General features: G+C 37.3%; 2 protein-coding genes across 3 annotated transcripts in view; one reads left to right on the top strand and one right to left on the bottom strand.

The window, feature by feature from the left end:
• Positions 1–21082, bottom strand: part of cacna2d3a (calcium channel, voltage-dependent, alpha 2/delta subunit 3a) — a 186614-nt gene that overhangs the window by 28504 nt on the left and 137028 nt on the right. For both annotated transcript variants that reach the window (XM_036138420.1, XM_036138425.1), the window contains 6 exons: positions 18798–18843; positions 18251–18348; positions 18041–18134; positions 17806–17901; positions 16310–16431; positions 15562–15639 (listed from right to left, as the gene is read on the bottom strand). In XM_036138420.1, the coding sequence (XP_035994313.1) occupies positions 15562–15639; positions 16310–16431; positions 17806–17901; positions 18041–18134; positions 18251–18348; positions 18798–18843 (534 nt within the window). The remainder of the gene's footprint in view (positions 1–15561; positions 15640–16309; positions 16432–17805; positions 17902–18040; positions 18135–18250; positions 18349–18797; positions 18844–21082) is intronic.
• LOC105935873 (leucine-rich repeat and transmembrane domain-containing protein 1) lies at positions 880–8309 on the top strand. The gene is made up of 4 exons (XM_012876471.3): positions 880–1223; positions 4046–4430; positions 5340–5545; positions 6687–8309. Exons 1-4 carry the CDS (start codon positions 1217–1219, stop codon positions 7205–7207), a joined length of 1119 nt encoding a protein of 372 aa, XP_012731925.2. The 5' UTR covers positions 880–1216; the 3' UTR covers positions 7208–8309.

Raw genomic sequence — 21082 nt, 5'->3', positions numbered from 1 at the left:
ATGGATAATTGCTCAAGACTGATATTTTCACTTATTTAGCTGGGCACCTGTATTTAATATAGGCCAAGTTTGTTTTTATAGACTGAATAATAGCTAATAATAATAATAATAATAATAATAATAATAATAATAATAATAATAATAATACCAATAATAAGCAGCGGAATAGAGCCGAATCCAGATAAACCAAAAATGCAAATACCCAGAAACCACAGTGAGCTTGCAAACTTCAAAATAATTAACATCCACAAGACAGTATCCATTCACATGAGCAACAGTCAATATTTTAATGAGCAAAAAAATCATGCAAATTTATTGCAGCGTACTAACGTTGAACTGTAAGTGTGCACAAATGTGTGCATTTGTGCAAGCTGCGTTGCTGTGCTAAGGGCATGTTCTGCCAGTCCCTCTGCCCACAGCCTTTGCATAACATCATCATAGCATGCCACAGCAATAGGCATTGTGTATTTAGGCACGCAAGTGTTTTGTATTGCCTCGCTGTAATCTAGATCTAATTTTGTCACGTTCAGTTCTTGCCAGAGCAATAGGAGGGGTAGCATGGATGTTGGTGAATGTGTTTGTGCTATGATTTAAGAGGCACAGCTGTCCAGAGGGAGATGACACATCATCATATACACCAATGCAACTGGGAACAAGGGGGGTTGCATAGTGAGCAAAACAGAGGGCAGAGTCTTGATTTGATGTCACCAGAAGAGCAGAAATTGATAAATTAATTCAGGAGAAATGACAAATTGGTGAAAAGGGAAGCCACAATAAGAGCTAAGGGAGTAAGAGAGCAACAAAGAGAGATAGGGAGCGTGAGAGAGAGAGAGAGAGAAAGAGAGAGAGAGAGGGAGAAAGAGAGAGAGAAAGAGAGAGGGAGAGAGAGTGACAGAGAGAGAGTGGAAGAGCTCTGTACTCGAGTGATTCCCAGACTGGCTGGCTGTGAGCTCGCGCTCTGATCTGCCTGCTCTGATGGGGTTTCATGCCCTCGCAGGCACTGCTGGGGAACCTAAGGGCACCACTGGTTTCTGCTGCTTTTATTTTTTGCCTCTGATTCCCACTTATTGACCAGACTAATCGAATGAAAGCTGGGACCAGACAATCTCAACCTCAATGACGACAAATGGATCCTACACCAGTGACGCTCACTGCAATACCAAAAGGGTGCTAAAAGAACCCTGAACGCAGCGTGGGCCAAAGACAACTGGCAGAAATGAGAGGTAGGAGTTCCATTGCCGGTGTATTTGTGAGTGTAATTTATATTTAGATGTGAAAGGGTAGTAAGGCACCAATCAGATTTTAGAACTTACTTAAATGGAAAATTATAATCACATTTCTGCATTAATCTTTCCACATCAGGACAGCATTGGCCCTTTTGGCACATTGCAGTTAGTCGCTGACATTGTTGACAGTGGAGCTTATTCAGAGCTGCACTTGCTCTGGGTTATGTGGGCATGTCATTACAAACTTCTTTGTATAGGCTTCATCCTGAAGGGACTCAGCAGAGCAAAGATGCATTCTCCTGTGTTGACCTCATTTCATAACTGCTGTCATAACGCTCATCTAGACTCAGGCCATGTTTATGTGTACACTTCAGAGTTTGTTTTCCAGCCAGCGCACATACAGCAAGCACATTAAATTCAATTTTTTTCATGTGCCTGCTATAACGAGGAAATGACCCAAAAGCTTGTAGTCCAGCACAATATTTCTCCTAACTGGAAGCATACAGTGCTTGTTGCTGGGGGGATTCAGATAGATCTAAAAGTACTTGTGCCAACATGTTTTTGAACCTGTAACACATTCATTATACTTCAAACTAAATTAGTGGGTTTCATGGCCCTAGGTATTTTAAAGAGTAGACTACGATTTAAATAGGCGTAATTTAAACCATTCATTCCCAAGCTGGGGTCACAACCCCATGAGGGTTTCAAGCTCATTTATGGAGTCTGCTTAATGGTTGTGGAGAAAAAAAATGTCAACAATAACATCACATTTTGACACATTTTGGGAGGGTTTACACATTATATTGCTTGCACTACTGATCTTATTTGTGAGTTTCAAAGCATACATGCAGATAACCCACACATGCAACTCACAAATCAAAAAAGAGACACAAACAAAGCAAACATTTCCACCTATGAGACGCCCTGACCACAGATTATTCCAGCTGAGTACTCGGGTCAGAGGGTCATAAACAGAAACATGACCACTGAATTACAAATGAAATGTTGTGTGAGCAAGAGAACTCTGTTTTATAACGTGAGTATAAAACGTATTGACTTCTGGAGAGATTTAGAGTAGATTCATAAGAACAGACAAGTATATTGCAATTCTAGCAAAACAAGCTGACATATTTCATAAAACACCATTTATTTCCAGGTATAAAACACGTTGGAATTAGCAGAAGGACAATATTCTTAAATAGATTTATTTATGGTAATAACTGACATGGCACAGCTTTTCTACCTTCCAAATCTATGATACAACTTGTGAGCAAGCTACACTCATAGGCTTGGGACTGGGCTTCATTTCATTGAGCCTCCAGCTAGTCAAGCCAATGCTATAAATACTGCTGTTATGTTCCAAAAGGAATGGACATGTGAAGTTATCTCAAAGGGAATCAGATACCCAATATGTGCTGCGTATAGATTTGTGTGTGGGTGAGGGGTTATGAAGCTTTGGTGAAGTCACCATGGGTCACTGTATAAGGGGGTGGAATGAGAGGTGTTATTGCTAAGAACTGTTGGTGTGCATTAGTTATAAGTTTCATTTTGCATATGTTTAAACAGAAAAGCAAAACTGATATAAATCAAAGCAAAGTAAAATAAGAATCTAATAAACAGGAGGGTGACCATGGATCTATGTGAATCTACAGTATGTGGTTATGTTAGAACAGCTACTTATCTTTGAAGTTAATAGTGCATTCCAATGTTTGAGAGCAATCAAACTGAGCCTATATCAAAATAAATACATATTACATACACATGTTATTGTTCCTGCTTACTTGTACAGTTGCATGTTTTATGTAGGAGCTTAAAAAAGGCAACAGCAATTTCACATATGATATACCTTCTTGTCCCCTAAGGGAAATTCGATGTGGGCAGAGGTTCAGTAAAACTGAGACATGCAGACTCATTACAACAAAAAAGACAAAAAAGAACAAGTCACAATACAGACAAATAGCAACAAAAGACGACAGATGTATTAAAAAATGGCAACAAAGTATGGCACAATCAGTTTATATGAAAGTAATGCAAAGTTTATAAATATCACAACAGCAATAACAAGCATTGAAAAGCCAATAATAAAATAAGTTAATAAAATGTAATTACTAGGTGTAACACAAAATATAAACAAATAATAATAAAAAACGAAATAGGAAACTAGCTCTTTCCACGATTCAAAAGGTACCAAGTGGTCAGGATTTATTAAGAGAGATGGAAGTTGCAAGGAAGGATAAGAGTATTGTAACTGTTTAAATGGAGTTTGTAATTGCTGAAGTAAAAAATAATTAGATTTAAGCATGGTTCCTTTGAGCACAAATCCAGGAAAATCACCATGAGCCCCAGTGACCAGTACTGTGGGTTTGGCTTTTAGTTTAGAATCTGAGAACAGCCTGCGGGATGATTACTGCAGGATCCATTTTTCCTGTTTGATTATAAAGCCTTCATAAAAAGACTGCAAGGGCAACGGCTGAAAATTCAGCCTGATAATTTTCTTTGATGTTGTCACTATATTTGCAAATTAAGAATTAGACTGTACAGTAGGTTAGCCAAACCAAGAACCTATGCCATATCTTGTTATTATGCAAAGAACAGCATTATAAAAAAATCTGCATGATCTTAGATTAGACTCCAAACAGCCTAAGACTGAGTAAAAAAGTCAGTCTTTGAACTAGTTTGGAGCACAAGAAGTCAACACGAGTGCCCCAGTGTAAAGTGTTGCACATGATGATGCCAAAGTATTAGTAGTAAAAATGTGCACCTGTTCAATATCATTTTTGTCAATTATCACATGATATCTTGTTCCTCTGTCTCCACAGTGGTTTTGGTGTTTGCCCTCCTCTCCTCCCTGTCTTTCTCACATGCCTGTCCAAGGGAGTGCAGCTGCAACAGCAACACCAAAGTGGTGGACTGTCGGGGACGGGGCCTCTATGACATCCCTCGGCGACTTTATCCAGATACACAGGAACTGTATCTTCAAGATAACCGGATCAGGGGGCTGGGATCAGTGGCTTTCAGGGAAATACCTCTCGTTCGCATTCTTGATCTGTCTAATAACTCTATAACAGCTATTTCACCAACTGCCCTGCTTGGTCTAAGGACTCTCCAGCGCCTCAGCCTTGCATACAACAGCATCAGAGAGATTGACAAACGGGTGCTCGGACCTATACGATCACTGTCCCACCTTGACCTCTCACACAACAGGTTAAGTATGGATGCTGAAAAATATCACAACTTCTGGTGATCTTGACTAATAGACCATAGAATAAATCATAAGTGTCATTAGAGAACTTAAAAGAAGAAAAAGAAATAATCCTAAATAGAAATTAGGCAGATGTGAATTATTCAAAATCATACTAACCAAAAAACAACTCACACCAGAGAACTATAAAATAATTACATATTTCTTTCAGAGGAATTTAAAGATTCTTAAAAATATAAAGAAAGTCAGGAGTCTGAACAATTTTAGAGCCTATTTCAAACATAGAGGGACAATATATATATAAAATTTCCTCTGGAAATACTTTTTTGGACTGGATATGCTATCATAAATCATAATATCATATAAAACATAAACTTTTGCAATATACAACAACGTTCATACTAAATTCTAAATGCATATTAATTTATACAAGGTGCAACAGTGAGCCAGAGAGCTTGCATTTATTACAAAGCTAAATGTGATTGTAGATGGGCAGATTCCAGTCTTTTCAAAAGAGAAAAAGTATGCAAGCAAGCAATATCACCATTGTTATAAGAAGAATGTGTAAAAACAACATTAAAAGTCAACTTAGGTCTGAGCTGTTTTTCATCTCGCCATAATCTGAGGCATTTACATAAAGTGAGTTTTTCAATCTTTATATAATTTACAGTGACAAAGAAAGATCAGGATAAGAGAAAATAATGCCCTCAAATTTGAGTTGAACACCTATTTCAGTCACGCAGAGATTTCCACAAATGATTCCTGCAAAATCTCCCTAGCTTGATTCAAAGAGGGTGTCACTGTATAATTGATTGCATCATCAGCATATAAATGTATTTTGGCTTCAATTTGTTAAGGCTATGGAATTGACTAGATGCTATCCAATTTCCTTACCATGTCCCTTTTATTAGCCTGTGGGGTGTGCCAGGAGCCATGGGGGACAGTCTGAAGAACCTCAGCTACCTTGGGTTAGCAAACAACAGGCTAACAAGACTGGATCGCTCACTGTTGGACGCCATGACCCACCTGGACAGCCTCACACTTCGAGGCAACCCTTGGAGGTGTGATTGCCAGCTTATTGGCCTCAAACTCTGGCTGGAGACCTACCTCTTTAAAGGTTAGAACATTAGGAGCTGTATTCACAGGGGAATGCTAAACAACAGGGAAATGTTACAGGTTCAATATTTCTATACATTAAGCGTTCCAATGGTGGGATTACTGTGAAATCAAGGCAAAATGTAAAACACTGCCCCTCCACCTGAAAAGGGATCAGAAGACTCAGCTGCTGAGAGCATTTTCCCTATATGGTTTGCAGCCTACCACTCAGGCATATATTCTAGGAATAGTTAAGTAGAAACACTGTACTTTTATGAAGAAATATAAATTCACTGTTTTGGGTCGTCATATATTAGTCTTACATACAAATACACAAAAAATAAAAAATAAATAGATAGATGTTATGTTCCTATCTCATGTCTTGCAGTTATCAGTGTGGTGCAGTGAGGAGCACGGATTAAAGATTTTGTATTTCATACATTTGCAAGTGGGTATTATGCAATAATACTGTAAGAAAATACAACATTTGCAGTTTAATGACCATAGTTATAGGTCTTTCATGCATGAAGGAGAATATCCAGAAGACTTTAAGGTCTCTTCAGTCAGAGAAAGTGCATATCAGCAAGCTATATAATTTTCCATGGTACACCAAACGCAGCAGGGACTGGATAACAAAATTACCACTTTAAAGTCAGGGCAAGGCGTTCATGGTCCGCCTACATGCCCATGATACCCTGACATAAATGTTTTCCTGCAAGATGAAAATTCTAATTAGTGCAAAACAAAACAATGGACCCAGATTTAAGTATGCTCACCAATTCAAAACTAGTGGGTAATCAAGTAGACATAATTGGAAGTGGGTGTCAAAGGATACTAGATTGGAGAGAAGAAAAAAAGAGGTTTACTGATAAACTCTTGCTTTGATTCCTTTTCTGGAATATGCATTTTTTTCTGGTTCTTGTGATCCAGATGAGAGATTATTTCAATTGTTACCCATGTAACTCGTGTTAATGCTACTTCTTAACACAGATTAAAATATATGAAGGGATTAACTGGTCTTGGCTCAGCTACAGTGACCATAAATGCTACTATGATCACAAAATAAACGGAGAATGTGTGATATGTTTTAAGAGAAGACAACTTGACTAATTATTTTGCACTCTAGTCTTGATTTCCTCTGTCTGCTTATCTCTACTTTCAAGGTGGAGTTTTGGATGAAGTTCTCTGCACTCAACCAGAAGAAATGAAGGATAAAGAATTGCAAAAAATCCCATATCAGCTATTTCATTCCTGTATGACTACAAGCTATCATTACCTTTTCGCCAATATACACCATCTTGAGTCTGAGAAGCTACTGAGAGGCCACACCCATGGCAACCATGCCCATCCCTCCAGCCACTCTCTCCATGTCCCTATGGCGATAGGTGAGGGTTTTGGCGGAGGAGGAGGAGGAGGGGGAGGGGGTATGGCAGAGTGTGAAACTAAACAGAAGCACCGCCCTGTCAACCTGCGCCATGCCATAGCCACGGTTATCATCACAGGTGTAGTGTGCGGGATTGTGTGTCTGATGATGCTGGCTGCAGCAGTGTATGGATGTGCCTATGCTGCAATCATGGCCAAATATCAGCGCGAGTTAAAGAAGAACGAGGAGCTGGCTGCAGCACAGGCCGCAGATCATGCCACAGCAGATGAAAAGGAGCCACTGGAGAATGCTATTGCCTAAGAGTGGGTAATATTCTCCCGGGACTCTAAGCCTCTTCCCTTTAACCTAATTATCTCTAGATGCCATGTTTGGGTTTGTACATGTGTGTAAAGAGTAAGATTTTTTATTTTTGCATAAGTTTACCTAATATTTAAGACTTGGGTAGCTGGAATTCACAGGTATTTGACTATGCACTATTAAGAAGAGTATCTTCCACTTTCAGCAAACAAAGCTGAATTCAAGCGTGAATTCAAAACTATACATTTAGTTTTGTCTGAAAAAAAGCATATCAAGAACAGGAAAAATCTAATATATATTTATAAGTGTGTACTTGTAGGTATTCGTAATGTAAAGGTTTGGTATTTCTAAAATGAACTATCAATTTTATTTCATTTTTTTTGTTATTGCTCATCATTTTGAATCTGTTTTTGACTCATTGTAATTCATATTAGGCAGCTGTTGTCAGTCATGTCCTCAATTATTTGTACAAGTGACGTGCATTTGAAAAAAAGAAAAATAAGCCTGTGACTTTAACTTGTGCTTGGAAGGGTATGTGTGCTTGTACGTGTGTGTTTAGAGAAAGAGAATTTTAAGCGCCTGTGCCTAGCAATGCTAAAAAGGTTTGTGAAGGAAATATATTCTTGAGAGGATATTTTCTGGAAACTGAAGGGAAAAATGGGAAATTCATTTAAGCAATAATGAAACAAACAAAACTGAAAATAACCTGGACTCAGCCTTTTTGTGTGTCTTTTATGAGTTCACAGATCTAAAAAAACTGCTGCACAAGTCACGTTTACACACGCAAGTACAGTTTTTCAGATCCAACTTGCTTGTGACATAATATTAATTATATTATGGTAAAAAATGTCTTACAGTATGTATCATATATATATAATAAAGGAAAACGTTGTTCCTGATCAGTGTATGAATACTGGCAATCAATTCCCAAAGGTCTGTGTCCTCAAGAATGAAAAGGAAATATCATGGAAAGGAAATTTGTGCAAAAAAATTCAAAGAAACTTCCAGCTATTATTCGGTATAGGCTGGTTTGTTCCCATGGTACGATAACCTTAAGTTCACGGTATTTAGATAAAAATGTTAATAAAAGCTTCAATAAAAATAATGATTAGTCATTTTGAAGTATGCTTATTGTCTTAGATATGACACAGTTTCATTATTTTGTACTTTATAAGGTAACATTGGGAACATAACAAGCTGATGGTTGTTGATTGATTAGTCAGGCTATCTGCTCAAGTATCAGTCTGCTTAACAAAAATGCTGCCTGTAGCTTTGCAAATGGAGTTTCAAAATAGTATTACTCAAAATGGTTATTTCAGATATGTCTAAGTGAGGTCCTTTGAAGTTATTGTTCGTAATTGTTCCCTTACCCGAAAAAAATATATATCATCTCACTGCGAGCTTGACTGCGGAGTGGTGGAAGGCAAACAAACAGGTCTCATGTACACCTTCTGTATAAGCTGACGCAACTCAAACTGAAAATATTCACACAAGTCAATAGAATGATAGGTTAGTGGATATAAACAGTCTACGGTTTTGCACGGGGTTGTTGTTATGTTTGGTACCGTTTCATTCAGTTGATGAATGTCCTTCTTCCACAGTCAGCAGTTGTGCCTAATTAGCTGATGAAGCACACTATTACAGTGTACAGCTGATCAGTAGTGCTCAACAACACATGTGAGAGGTGCAGCAACACCTTACGTTATGCACTTTACAGTAAGAAAAACCTGTGTCACCTACACTGGCATTGCTTTTGAAATTTGTAACTTCTTAAAACATTGATTTACGTTGACACTGCTAACCAGCCCAATCTATAATATGCAGTCATATTCAACCAATTTGAGTACTATTGAAAAGTGAATTGATTTTAGTAACCGGTTCATTAAATGAGACAAATTATATAGACTGATAAACAGAATTATGTTCTCAATTCTTTGCTGCTGTTGATGATTTTAGCGTACAGTTGATGAAAGCATAGCATTTCATTTGTGAGGGGGAAAAAAAAAACATTTTAATTAAAAAAATGTGGGCTTAATGAAAAGTATATGTATTACAAGCTGAAAAGTTATTTTCAAAAGGTACTTTTGATTTACAAATGATCCTCATCAGAACACATATTATAACTTATTAATTATATAAGCTAAAGAGAACTAGTAACATGCTAAGAGTGATTTCATAAAATGGATGTTAGGTGTACCCAAGAAAACTACTGGCTGAAATTAAGTCAAAAGATGTGTAAACAAAAAATTACTTTTAAAATTAGAATTAATTCACATCCTTGCAACACGGTTACTGCAGCTTAATAATGTATGTTGCTAATATATTTGTTTGTTTTTTTAGTTGAATTATACAAAATAAATTTGACATAAAAATTGGAAGAAATATTTTTTTTTAATGATTCATCATGGTCAAATTTAGTCAGAAAATACCCATTCGAAAAACTGTTTTTGAATGGATATGATTTTTTTTTCAGACATTAATTTACATAGAACTTTATCAATATTCACACTAAAGAACTGGTCCCTTATTAACAGTTGCATGTGTGAGGAAAAGTAATGTTAAATATACAATATTGCCAAAAAAGGGAATTATCCTAAGTACAAACAGGCTGGGCAAAACAAAAATAAAAAAAAAATAGCATTTGGCTGAAATTCTATAACTTTTTTTTACTTTTTACATTGCACCACTTCTACATCATATATGTATTCTGTGTTCAGACAGTCATAAAAAGGTCTTATGAAATAGTTGTATTATTTTTTTTTTTTAAAAATGCCAATTTTCAAAACCAATTTTGAAATGCCTTTCCTGCTGAGCTAACTAGCATTTTTCCAAATTAAATTAATGTAAGAAATTCATTTTAAATGTGCTTTTTCTGTTGTTCGACCAAAAATTTTTTATTATTTGACAATTTAGCCTAAGTCCTAGCCTTATGGTAATTGTAATATAGAAATACATTAAAATAAAAATTTGAATGGTGTTTTTCTTTTATGCCAAACACAATGGTTAAATTCAATCTATGGTATGTCAAATAATCTGACAAAACAAACACGGTAACAAATAATGCCAGTTAGGTTTTCATGACTTAATGGTATCTAGTATTTTTTTCCCCTTTTTATATACTGACTAGCATCCAGAAGAAATTCACATGATTTACTGAATTTTTATGTACTCCGTGTACTTTAGCAGCACATTGAGTTACACAGATGCCCTCGGTGTTCATGCCTGACCTGAGTCATATGGTTCTGTGTATTCCATGGCAGCAGTTTCACTGCACGTGGCATGGGATGTGACCACAGACACTGACACACACACAAACTGACATGCAGGCGTAAATGAGGATGTACGTACACGCACGGCAACATTGTTACTCCAGTGATGTCTGCAGGGCCAGTGGCGCGTGACGTCATCGGCCTGTCCTGTTAAGTTAGCGTGTTGGTGTATTCACAAGTCTGCAGCTCGGTGGAGCGTAGGGCAGGCAAAACTGGCCCTAACCGGCTTACGCTAAATTTGCATTCTAGCCTACATCTCGCCTCCCATCTGATACTCTTATATAAAATCATCCTTACAGACAGACACGGATAGGACAAGCGTGATCGTCATTACTGTACATCAGCACCCACTGCAACAATAGATTCCTCCTAAATCCTTCTGACTGATTAGTCATTTGTTTTGCTGCTCAGAAGGATTTGAGAAAATGCTATTATGTTGAATGAACAGTGATGAAATGAGCAGGGTCAAATTATACTGTGGGTTGGTGCAAACCGTGGGCTGTTTGTGCACCACTCTGCTCAACGTCTAATGCATACTCATGCAAAAACACATACTGGGTGTGTGTGTCTGTGTGTGCAGTGCCAATGCACAGATTCTCCTATCGTCCTTCTGCTCCAGTGGTTTCCCCCAGGCAAAGGCTACCCACAATGCACTGCTTTCAAGTCATCGTGTCCAGGCACCGTGAAATAATTTTCTCTTTTTCTGCCCTTTTACTTCCTCTCTTATTTTATCTTTGAATATCAAAAAGATCATCCTCCATGTTCATTTCTTCTCTCCATTTAAGACACATTTCTGCAATTCTGCTTGACCTCAGATATTGACAGTGTATACACAGATATCATTTGAAGATGCTGTGTGAACACCAGTCAAAACAATTCTATGTTATGATACCTTGCTGTATAACATGTGCAATTGGAATTGTAACAAAGTACCTATTTTCAAAGGATTTTAAGCCATAAATTGTGATTGTGAGAATCTTTTGGACCAGATAAAGGATTATAACCTCTACAAGCAAGATGTTAATCTTTGTTGGAGTCATCTGAATGACATCATTTGTGACCCTTATCTGCGCTAGATGTTTATGTTCCTTTTAGCGATTGTGAAAACAGCTGACTGGTCAGTAGTTTACATAAACTGATTACCAACAACAAAGGTCATATCAATTTTGTGCTTTTAATGAGTGCTTTGACCAATTGTTTTTGTAAGGTGAAATGACAATCTAAGATACAACTTCAATGTTTTTATGAGAGGATTCGACATAGAAATTCCGATTAATTGCATACATTTTTTCAATAGTTACAAATGTGTTGCTGGGTTGCACATAAAATTATTTTTGTAAGCATTACCAAGATCATATCATAATTCCTGCTGGATATCTGGATATTTGATCATGTCAGAAATGCCAAAGGTCATTTAAATTGGTTGATTTTGCAGTACAGATGTGTTTTTTAAAGCATAACCTAGTCCAGATTAGAGGATACTAAGATTACAAATTCTGATCAATACATTGATGCACATGTGCAAGACTCGAGTGCATTGGTAAGGCAGCTAAAAACCAAAGTTTTGGGGAATAATTCTTCCCGCATTTTCACATCCTTACATAGTTAACACTCAATCAGTTTAATAACAATATGCACTTAAATTTACAAACATGGTCCACACAGTTCTTTGATTTGAAAGGTTATTGATCTGAAATACAGTCTTTACTACAAAGTAGACTTGTTTTGGGAGTTATTTTAACAAGGATCAGATGATTAGTGGCGCAAATTAGGCAGAGTCTGAGTTAGGAGTGTTTCACAAACAACAAAAACAACATAAAGATGGCAGAGCCAATAAAGCATTACAATTGCAAACACCTTATTAATTATTATTATTAGTTATCTAATTGCACACTTGGAACAACTATATGCTGTGAATGTTGAGGCCCACCTGCATTCAAGCTTTACCTGCCTCTGGTTTGGACTTCCCTTGGACAAGGAACTCCAAAGGTGGTGAGCAACTTTTTTCCTGTCTTTCTTTTTAAAAGCTTCACTAATTTCAAGATAGTTACAGGTGTATTCATCTTCTTTGAAGAAATCCAGCCTTAAAGTGTTAGGACGAATGGTTCTTAAACGGTTCTGGAATAAAGCTGTTCCAGAATTACCACAGGCATGTCGCATAAGAGCCACTGAATAGCCAAAAGTGATACCGGTACAAATATGGAAAATTGAATGTTTAAAATAAAGTTTTTAAGTGCACCAAAATTGGTGCATGAGACATACTGAGAGGCGGTTGCTTAATTAAGGTAATTAATTAGGTATGTTCAAATGAGAAGCATAACTCATTTGCTTTGTAGTCTTGTTTTAAATCAAACCAAATCACAATAAATTATTCTGTGTTGACCCTAAAACACGTAAATCAAACTGCATCATGACAGCGGGGTTAATTGTCTCATTTTGTATCAGTTTATATCCCCTCTATATATCTAAACTTATTTAACTTATCTACTTGTATGTATGTATATATATATATATATATATATATATATATATATATATATACATACATACATACATACATATATATATATATATATATATATATATATATATATATACACACACACACACACCTAGAACTACCTCATCGCTTACTTTGTGTGCCTTTTGATTTTTTTTTAGTTTTTGTTTTTGCACCATTCACTATAGAAATGTCCTAGTCCAGGTGTTTTCTTTTTCACAGTACCTGGCAAAAAAGTGATTATTGATCTGATTCTGACCTCTGATTCAAACATTTAGGACCTTCGGCAGTGTGTTGAGATTGTCATTGTTAAAGATACATCTAATGGTGTCTCCTAACCGTGGTTTTTAAACATTGTTGTTATGGAACGTGCAACAGCGACTCGAGGTACGCTGATAGGCCGCATATGAAGGATGTTAAAGCCGCAAGCGGCGTCGATCGGCCCTCGCAGCCAAGCGCACTCCGGCCTATTGGCCACCGCCGCGGCTCCGGCCCGCAGATGCTGTCACGCATTTTCCTCGCCCGTCCACCGGGCGATTCCCACAAACGCGTTCGGCAGTGTTCCCCCATGACTCACAACAAATCTGGTGCAGATCGGTCGATGTAGCGAGGAGATCCAGCCGTTGGATAATGATAATGCATTTCGCCACCGGACCGGACTAAATTGTTCGGCGGGCCGGAAAATGTATACCGATTCCTGGACGGTGACTACAAACAGAATAAAACTGCAAATGACGCCATGAACGCCGAGCAGGAGAAAAACAACGACTTACCTTTCTATCAACTCGGCCAGTTTTCCAGTCTTTCTAAGCCCTCGACACTCAAGCCATCGTTTGAACTGAACGTTGGTATGTTGTTCCACAGTTCTACCAGTAAAATGGGCGCCTGGACATCCTCTTGTGAAAGTTTAACAGCGGAAAAGTCGGTCATATCGTTGTATCTGCTGCATGTGTAACGGCTGGTTGCTACGTGCGCTCTCACACTGTTTGCCCAACCTTAGCGGCAAGGGGCGTTGCTCATGAGATGGTGACGTCACGTGCGCGGTACGACATTTAGATATTAAAATCATACACCAAATAATATTCTAATGACATATTAAAATTATAGCCTAATGATATAAAAAAAGTCGAGTCTTTTTCTCAATTTCCGAGTCAGAATGATCTGAATGTAGGAGTCCGAGTCCAAGTTCGAGTCATCAGTGCTCAAGTCCAAGTCAAGTCACGAGTCTCTAAATTTAGCTAATGACTCGGACTCGAGTTCGAGTCTCGGACTCGAGTACTACAACACTGGTTTTTACTGTTGCTAAAGTGTAATTTCCAGCACTAGCATGTCTTGTAAGGTAAGTATATTTACCTGCACTAAATTCCAAGTTAGAAATGATGAAAGATGACTTTTCCAATATGATTTCTGATAAATAAAAGTAATCTTTAATCTATATTTAACATACAACTAATTTAATTGCCTATGCAGGAATTTAACATTAGTTATATAATTACATCTCAAAGCAATGCGAGTTGCTCGGTTTGGTAACAATTGTAGTTTCAATAATATTACTGTTGTTGCACAGGACCAGATTACAGGGCAATAGACAAAGTTTGACAAAATCAGTGACTGAGTGACTAGTGTCATTGCTTGTGGTGTCAAAAATCTAGCAGACCTTTTATAGAGATTACACCCCCCATTTTTGCTGTGATCTTATCCACATGCTTTCTCCATGTTAATTTGTGATCAACATGTACTTCATTAATTGATATGTCATTTGTTTTTTAATTCAAAATAGAATTTTTACTGATAGAATGGTTTGAGCCAATTACCATACTGCTTGTTTTTGTACTATTTAAAAAAAGGTGATTTTGTTCTACCCATTGAATAACAGATTGTAATTCCCTTTTAATAGTCCTGCTGAGTTAATCTATAGTAACTGCGAATGAATATATAGTTGACTCATCTGCACACATCATAATGTTTGCTCTATTTAGTACTGATGGTAAATCATTAGTAAAAATGCTGTATAATAATGGACCAAGGCAACTTCCCTGAGGTACTCCAAATGTTATGTGATGAGTGAATGTAAGCTTTTAACTTGAATTGTTGTTACTTTAAAATCCTGTCTTTTAACTAAATCAATGTTTTCCCTATGTTTTATATGTTCTTATGATATTATTTTTTCTGGGCTTTCTCAATCAGCTGAGAGACTACACCATACAGTCGTATCACAGTGGAGGTTCTGGGTAAACATTTACTGTGCAAGCCAAAACAACTTGATACAGACACAAAATGCACAGTGTTTACTTATCCGCAGACATTGGTACATACTGATGTATGCTAATTTACTTTATGCTTTGTAGTGCACGCCAACAGATGTAAATTAACACAGAAAATAGCATAAAACATCAGAACATGTGGGCAGCAAGGGTTGCCGCTTGAAGACAAAAAAAGTGGAAAACGAACAGGGGGTAGGACAACTGTAGAGCCGGAATATAAAGCACAGCAGTGTGAGGGAGGGAATACTGCGGTCTCAGTCTCTGTCTCTGTAGAAGAGTGTTTGTATAACTGAGACAGAGAGAAGCACTTGAATGTCCACTTACCCGCAGCTATGGGGGATTTCCTCTCATCCAGAAGCTGAATGGCAGTACTGGCCAATACAACACTCCGGTTTTCTGAACCTAAGCCATGTGCAAAGGGAAGAGACATTGGACCAGTAAAAAATAACACATACACAAATTGATACAATTTTGGTAATATCAGATGGTTGTGTTCTGAGGTGAGCAGATAGTTACTGGAGAGACAAACCATTAATAGCTTTATCAGACTACTGTGTCATTGCCACAACCACCACAGTCCTCGGAGGAAGGGTGCATCTAAGGCAAGTAAATAAGAGGCTTTCAGATCACTTGTATTAGCTGGCACTAATGGAAAGCCTGAGGCACAGAACAGATGAGAACATGCTCTTACTTCAGAGGACAGAGCATTTTTTTAAGAGACGGTTAATCTGAATATACATGAGATGTTTGCGCGTTAGTGCATCCCTTTGGAAAACTGTGGGTTCTGGGTAAGTCGTAATGGGAAGAGGTGAGCCTCTCCGTAGCATATCTTATTTCAACCATCAGCAATTGGACTTGTCCAAATGCAAACAGAGCATAAGTGATTAAAGAGAAATGGCAAACACACATAAAAGTCTAAGAAAATCATAAAATTCCAATTTGGTTTAAGTTAAATTGAGAGTTCAGTGATGAGTTGCCAATTGCGCAATACAGCCAAAACTAATTTAAATCTTATCCTTAAATACCACCTTTAACATTTTACCTTAAAAAATAAAATAAATGTACAGCTAACCTGAGGTGAAAGGCAGAGAATAAATAAAGGTGCCAGGAACTTGTTCTGCTGCTCTCTTATACCACAGAGGAAAGTGATCAGCATTGAACACCCCCTCCTTGTCTTCAGCTGTCAGGAAGTCTCTTGATGCAGACAAGAACAAAATGACACAGATAATGAATAAACAAGCTAACTGGATTAGAAACAAGAAACAGAGGTAATTAAAATAAAGTTTTGGTCAGAACTTAACATATGCACATCATGAACCTAAATGTTAATATTCTTTTTCCAGGGTCGAATGATAAAACAACATACAGCTATAACGACTTTTCCAAACAACTATTGAGAGCACAGGTTTGGATTTACTATGTATAATTGTTACAATTATACATAGAACTTCTAATCTATATACAGATAAGTAAATTTGAGATTTTCAAGAAATGTCCGTTTGCAGGTTGTACAGAAACTACATTATTTCAGTGGCCATCAACAACCTACTGGATACTAAGGGGCTTTACATTTGACCATTCCTCATTGCAGAGTTGGTCAAATTAAATTAAATAGGTCAACTCCCTAGAACAGACCAAGCATTTAAGCATGGTCCACAAATTTTCAATAGAGTTAATGTTGGCCTACTTCAGTTCCAAAGCCATTTTAAAGAGTGTTTGGGATTCACTGTCCTGTTAGAACATTCAAATATGTCTAGTTCCACCTATATGACACATTTTTTCTCCCTAGGATTAAATCAAATAGGTAAGAATGTTTTAGTACAACCCATGAACCACTAAGATAAATGTCTGTCGTTAAATTAAAATTGCTGAACATCTAGTAAATCAAGTGTACAGTCAACATTAGAGGATGCTATCCAGAAAAAATGTGTCTGCTAGCTTGCTTTGCCTTTCTGAGAAAGGCCTGACTAGAGACCAAGATTGAACTATGTGCCTTCATCTTTTTGCGTCAAAGACAAAAAATTATGTTTTAAAGAATAAAGATTTAGTACTGAAACCTAAACAAAAACTGGACTAACCATCAAGAATGGTGGCAGTAGCATTATGTCGATTATCAGTGCATTGCACAATCTGGTCGGAATAATGATGGACTATCTTCAATTTATTTCAACTTCATCTCATATTTACTATTAGATGGTTGAAATTTGGAAACAGCTGTGCTTTCAAGCCAGTAAATACTCACATTAAACACACATTAAAAAAAAGTTTGTGAATGGATAAGGAAACACTAGGTTTCTGGAATAACCCCTAATGAAAATATGTGGACTATCCTGGTTTCCATGCCAAGTCCATGCCAGGAAACCAGCAATTTCCATGAACTGTACCAATTCTTTGTGTGTCTATGCTCATTGAATGTGTATGTTGCATCTGTTTCAACCCCAAAATAAATATTTAAATGCACTATTAGAAGTCTACAATTAATCTGACATCTAAACCCTTGATGAGTGCATGTAAACATCTGACCAGAACCCATTTAAAGCATTTAAATCCATGTGCAGCATCACTTACTGGTTTGTGAGTTCGTCAGGCACCACAAAAAGATTAATTCTGGACAGTCCTGTCCTTGTGCCCAAATAGGCAATCTCCACACCTTTGTCTGAGTTTCTGTATAATGAGACAAGTTTATAAATTGACCTGCAATTGTGGGTAACTGTGTTATTGGCATCCGCACAATAAGACAGGCTATTGATTAGAAGAAAAAAAAATTTTTTTTTTGTTAATAATAAATTAGTGGGTGGCCTACTCTGACTTATTGAGCACAAGGCTGGTCCAGTATGCTTCCAGTGGGGCTGTCACAACTGCATCAAAGAGAACTTCCTGAATCAGTTCCTTGTCACCTGACAAAAGTAGTACAGTTTACAAAAGTATGATTATTCCTTGCCAGTGAACACAAATAATGTAAGCTTCTACCAGTTGACGAAAAAACACTATACGGTGGGAAAATATAACTTACAATGCAAGTGGGGTTCCTGCCCACTGAGATACATTTTTATTGCTTCTATTTGAGACAAATAGCGGTGCTCAAGATGTTCATCTGTGTTGCAATATGTCCTATAGCATAACAAGAGCAGAAAGTCAACAGAAAGAAAAATGTTAATTCTGAAGCTTTAACTGGCTCAAGATAAGTTTAATTTTAAATTGATTGATTTGATGACCTGTTAGTTGAGTATCTACTTGTATTTGTTTCCACAGAGTTAAAACAATCCTTCTGCTCTAAGCTGGCTCTAGACCTAAAATAATATATTCAATAAAAACCAAAACATTTGGCTCTGTCTTTTTCATTTACAAGCCCTAGCTTGAAAAGCATTGAATTAAATCTGCAAGGATGTTGCCTTCTGACTTTAATGACCACAAATCCCAAAAAATGACACCAGAATCTGTCAAAGTCCTACAAATGCAAAAACAAATACACATTATTTGTGTTTTCTTAAATGTGTTTCAATATATGATAAAAAATAGTAAGGAAAGAGGATTATATTTCATTTCCATTATCTTCTCACCATTCGTCAGCCAGTGCTACATCAGGATGCTCCAAGTCATGAAGTCCTGTAATAGAGTGATAATATCACGTAAGAAGGTGATTGTGCCAAAGTCCTCAACAGGAAGTCTTAATAAAAGTGACAAGCTTCTATATTTAAAATTCAGATTTACTTAAACACAAGAACGGGTTGAAAAATGTGGTTTTTGAATGACTGTGGCAGGTCTGATTAAATCAGGAAGAGCCAAGTCATGCTCAGAGAGTCCTGCGTGACAGACATGTTTAGAGAAACGAACAGAGACAGAGATCTACAGACAGAGGTACTGCCACATGAATATTAACACACATGAAGCTGGACATGAAAATATACAAGAAAAATACACACTGGCAGGTGCAGACACACACCGTCAAGTAAGACAAGGACATGCACAGCAAAGCAACTTAAATACAGGCATTTAAATGCAAGACAAAAGTCTTGTTAGGGAAAAGGTGGTGAGTAGTGATCATTTTTACTTTTTTTTGCCTTCAGATCATTACACATGATAGATAGATAGATAGATAGACAGACAGACAGACAGACAGACAGACAGACAGACAGACAGACAGACAGACAGACAGACAGACAGACAGACAGATAGATAGATAGATAGATAGATAGATAGATAGATAGATAGATAGATAGATAGATAGATAGATAGATAGATAGATAGATAGATAGATAGATAGATAGATAGATAGATAGATAGATAGATAGATAGATAGATAGATATTGAAACCTTTCAGCTGGCTGGCACATTGAAATCCATTGGTTTAATACTCAGATCATAGTGAATAGAAAATTGATAACAGTAGTAATACCATATATTACAAGCTCCAATAAATGACTTCATTTAGGACAAATATAATGTTATGACCAAAGATGCATCGATCAGGCTTTATTCCAAGTTTACCATGCTTACTCAAATTTGTTTCGTAGAACATAATATATATTATAATACTTACAAACTGAGTTTTAATGTAATTAATGTAAGAAATTTCGAATATTAAATAAATATGTGTATTTGAGATTACTTGAAGGAGGTAAAAGATTTGAATATATCAGCAAATTAAAAGAAATATCCAAATCATACGTTCTCAAAGCATACGTTCCTAACCTTTATAAGATTATTTACAAAATGCAAAACAAATCGGATCAGGAGCGGCTTCTTGTTTGATTAATGGGTAACGAATAACCTTTTTATCTATCCATCAATTAAGACTAAATCATCCATCCATCCATTGTTGGGTTTGGTCGTGGAGCAATAGGTCCAAGCGACATCCTCCAGCTCGTTCTGGGGGATCCAAAGGCGTTCACAGGCCAGAAGAGATATAAGCCCCATTTACACTACCCTAGTTAAACCGATCCATGCTGAGCTCGGTCCAAGCTTGGATCAGTTAACCAAGCCGAGCTTGGTTCTGACGACCGTTTACACATCACGCTATCTTGGTTCCTTGGTTTCCTCGCCTCCTAGTGATGATCTGCGGTACTACTGCTCTCTAGGATTGAAGGAGGAATTCAAGTAAATAAAAATGGCGGCGCCCGTAACATTCAGGAAGTTATGTTTGGTTATATTTAGTTGTTTGCGGAGAGTCAGGCAAAGACGGCAACTTTTGGTGAATTTACTTGACACAGTCGGCTTTTGGGAAGTGGATAAGACAAACAGGAATTTGTCTTATTTACAGACGTAGTAAACAATGACAGACGCTGAGGTTCATCACGCTGCTAAGCAGAATCATCACTGGAAATCGTGTGTCATGGTAGGGAAGCTAGTATTTTTTATGAATATCTGAAATGTCAGCTGTAAGGAGATGATTCGCTCTTTGTTATCTGAGAACCGGGCTACTGAAAAACCGGGCCGAGCCAACACATGGAACTGGTCTGCATTTAGCGTGGCCCGGTTGTGTCTGGCTCGGTCCAGTTCAGTTTGCGTTCCATTTACACTCGATGGGCAGTGGAAGCAAGCTCGATTTTGTGCCAAGAAAGTGGAGATAGCTCATGCTTTTAGCATACTCCCGCAGCACCCTCCGAAAATTACCTTGGGGGACAAGATCGTCTTCTCCAGATCCATAAAACACATGTAGAGCAGAGAAGCATACTCCCATGACCACCTCAGCAATTGTGCAAAGGTAAAGATGGGGTCTACTGCTCCACATTGAGGACAAAAGCCACATTACTCCTCCAGGATTAAAGGTTCAAGACTAAATCAGCTAATATTAGTTTCCTCTGATAGGGAGTGAAATTACTTTCTAAATTCTAACATATTTCAG

Source organism: Fundulus heteroclitus, chromosome 1 (genome assembly GCF_011125445.2).
Source record: "Fundulus heteroclitus isolate FHET01 chromosome 1, MU-UCD_Fhet_4.1, whole genome shotgun sequence".
Lineage (NCBI taxonomy): Eukaryota > Metazoa > Chordata > Actinopteri > Cyprinodontiformes > Fundulidae > Fundulus > Fundulus heteroclitus.
The sequence above is the reverse complement of the archived record's forward strand: the minus strand, read 5'-3'. Positions and strand labels throughout refer to the sequence as shown.